At 63.7% G+C, this 2,344-nt stretch overlaps 1 protein-coding gene across 1 annotated transcript in view; it reads left to right on the forward strand.

Moving 5' to 3' along the window:
- The window catches only part of UNC45A (unc-45 myosin chaperone A), a 15,657-nt gene that overhangs the window by 5,052 nt on the left and 8,261 nt on the right, over positions 1-2,344 (forward strand). The window contains exons 12-16 of the mRNA XM_025212486.1: positions 11-77; positions 310-423; positions 793-908; positions 1,085-1,202; positions 2,294-2,332. Of these exons, the coding sequence (XP_025068271.1) occupies positions 11-77; positions 310-423; positions 793-908; positions 1,085-1,202; positions 2,294-2,332 (454 nt within the window). The remainder of the gene's footprint in view (positions 1-10; positions 78-309; positions 424-792; positions 909-1,084; positions 1,203-2,293; positions 2,333-2,344) is intronic.

The following is a 2,344-nucleotide window of genomic DNA, read 5'->3' on the forward strand; positions in this document are numbered from 1 at the left end:
GTGCCCGCAGGGTGTTCCTGGCCCTGGTGGAGGATGCCGAGGACCGGGGTGGCGTGGTCGCCCAGGGAGGAGGAAAGGTGAGGCCCAACCCTGGCGTGGCCCAGAGGGTGTCCAGGCCTGCTGTGTATGCGGGGTGGGTGCTGCTGCGATGGGCGGTGGGACGGGACCTGGGCTGGGCCTGACTTGGGGGGACTCTGGACGTCCCCGTGCCCCAGTGCAACTATGGGGGCTGGGCCTTGCGTGGCCCCGTGGGGCGTCTGCGTCGCCCGTCCCCCCCGGGACCGGTGCTGACTGCGGCTCTGCTTTCAGGCCCTCATCCCGCTGTCCCTGGAGGGCACCGAGGTGGGGCAGGCCAAGGCTGCACAGGCCCTGGCGAAGATCATCATCACTTCCAACCCCGAGATGGCCTTCCCCGGAGAGCGGGTAGCACGGCCGGGCGCAGTGTGGGGGGTCCTGCCCCAGGGGGTTGTGTTGCAGGATGTGGACCCCCCCAGCCAGGGGCCCCGAAGAGGCTGATATGGGGGGAGGAGGGGAAGGGGGCCTGACTGGGAGGCATAGTTCTTCGTTACCCCTGGGCTGCAGCCCGCCTCCCCGCCCGGCCCGCGGGACGTGTCCGTGTCCTTTACAGGCCAAGGTCTCGGACAGGGGCCGTGCCAGGGGCTCCTGGGCTGGTCTGTTCCCATCTGTGCTGGACTTGGCAAGGCTCATGCGAGCCCAGCTGGGTGGCGACATCCCTGCCCTGGCCTCGCGGCTCGGGGGGGCCCCGCAGCCCCTGACTGCCCATCTCCCTAGATCTACGAGGTGGTCCGGCCGCTGGTGAGCCTCCTGCAGCTGCAGCGCAGTGGCCTGGAGAACTTCGAGGGGCTGATGGCTCTGACCAACCTGGCGGGGACCAGCGAGCAGCTGAGGTAGGGCCCGGAGGCCCGGGAGGGGAGAGCGCCTCATCTCCGGCTGTCATCCTGGGCTGTGTCCTGGGAGCGCCGTCAGCCTCCCCCACCCACAGCCCTGACCCCAGCTTGCGGGGGCCTTGCCAAGCACCCCCCTCCCCCGGGTTCCTGCTAGCGCTGTCCCTTCCTCGCTGCAGGCAGAAGATCCTGAAGGAGAAGGCGGTGCCCATGATCGAGGGCTACATGTTTGAGGAGCACGAGCTCATCCGCCTGGCCGCCACGGAGTGCATGTGCAACATGGTCATGAGCAAGGAGGTGAGCCCCGGGTGGGCGGGGGCAGCCAGGGCCTGCGGTGCAGGAAGGGAACGCAGCGGGCATCGTGTACCCGGGCCCTAGCGAGGCGTGGCAGTGCCCCGGGCCTTTCCTGTGAGCTGGAGACCTGGGCTAAGCCGGACGGCCGCGCGGGGGAGACTGCCAGCTCAGTAGCCGCAAGCAGAGGGTGGTAGTCGATGGAGCCGTGTCGTGAGAACGTCAGCAGTGCAGGCGGGGGCAGGCTGGCGTCCTGTCCCTGACAGTGGCATCTGCCCCTGCAGCCCTCCTGTGGCAGTGAGTTCCACAGGTTAACTGCACAGCGGGCAAAAAAAGCCCTTCCTTTTGTTAGTTCAGACCTGTCTCCCATGGATTTGGGGGGGCGCTAGTTCAGGGGCTTGGTGAACAGCAGCTCCGTGCTCCCTTTGTCTGGGGAGCAAAGGGATTTTACAGACCTCTGTCCTGTCCACTCTCGGGCTTCTCTCTTGCAAGCTGCAGGGTCCCAGCCTTTAGTTTCTCCTGATCTGGCAGCTGCTCCAGGCCCCTGATCACTGTGGTTGCCCTTCTCTGCACCTTTTTCAATTCTGTGACAGCCTCGTTGAGATGCAGGGACCAGCCCTGCACACCGGATTCAAGATGCGGGCGCGCCACAGATTCATATAAGGGCACGAGGGTGATCTCCATTTCACTTACATTTCCCTTCTTTATGATGCCCAACTTGTCACTGCTGCCCACTGAGCTGACATGTTAAAAGAGCTCTACAGTGACTCCAAGGTCTCCTTCCCGAGTCACTAGAGTTAGTTGAGGACCTCAGGCCACGTACGTGGAGTTGAGGTTATTTTCCCTGTGTGCATTATATTGCACTTGTCGATGCTGAAGTTCATCTGCCGTCCTGTTGCCCGCTCGCTCAGCTCAGGGAGGTCTTTCTGCTCCTCTCCGTGAGCCTGGCCCTTGGCTACCCAGGATAATATGGTGCCATCTGCAAGCGTGGGGATTTTCCTGTGTACCCATTCACAGATCTTTACTGAACGTGCTGAACTCAATCAGGCCTAGTGCAGATCCCCCCTTTTTGACCTCCTTTGATGTCAGACCTGCAGGAGGTTGTGTGTGGAGTCCCACGGTCTGTCCTGGGCCTGGCGCTGTTCAGC

The sequence above is a fragment of the Alligator sinensis genome, unplaced genomic scaffold (genome assembly GCF_000455745.1).
Source record: "Alligator sinensis unplaced genomic scaffold, ASM45574v1 scaffold407_1, whole genome shotgun sequence".
Classification (NCBI taxonomy): Eukaryota; Metazoa; Chordata; order Crocodylia; family Alligatoridae; genus Alligator; species Alligator sinensis.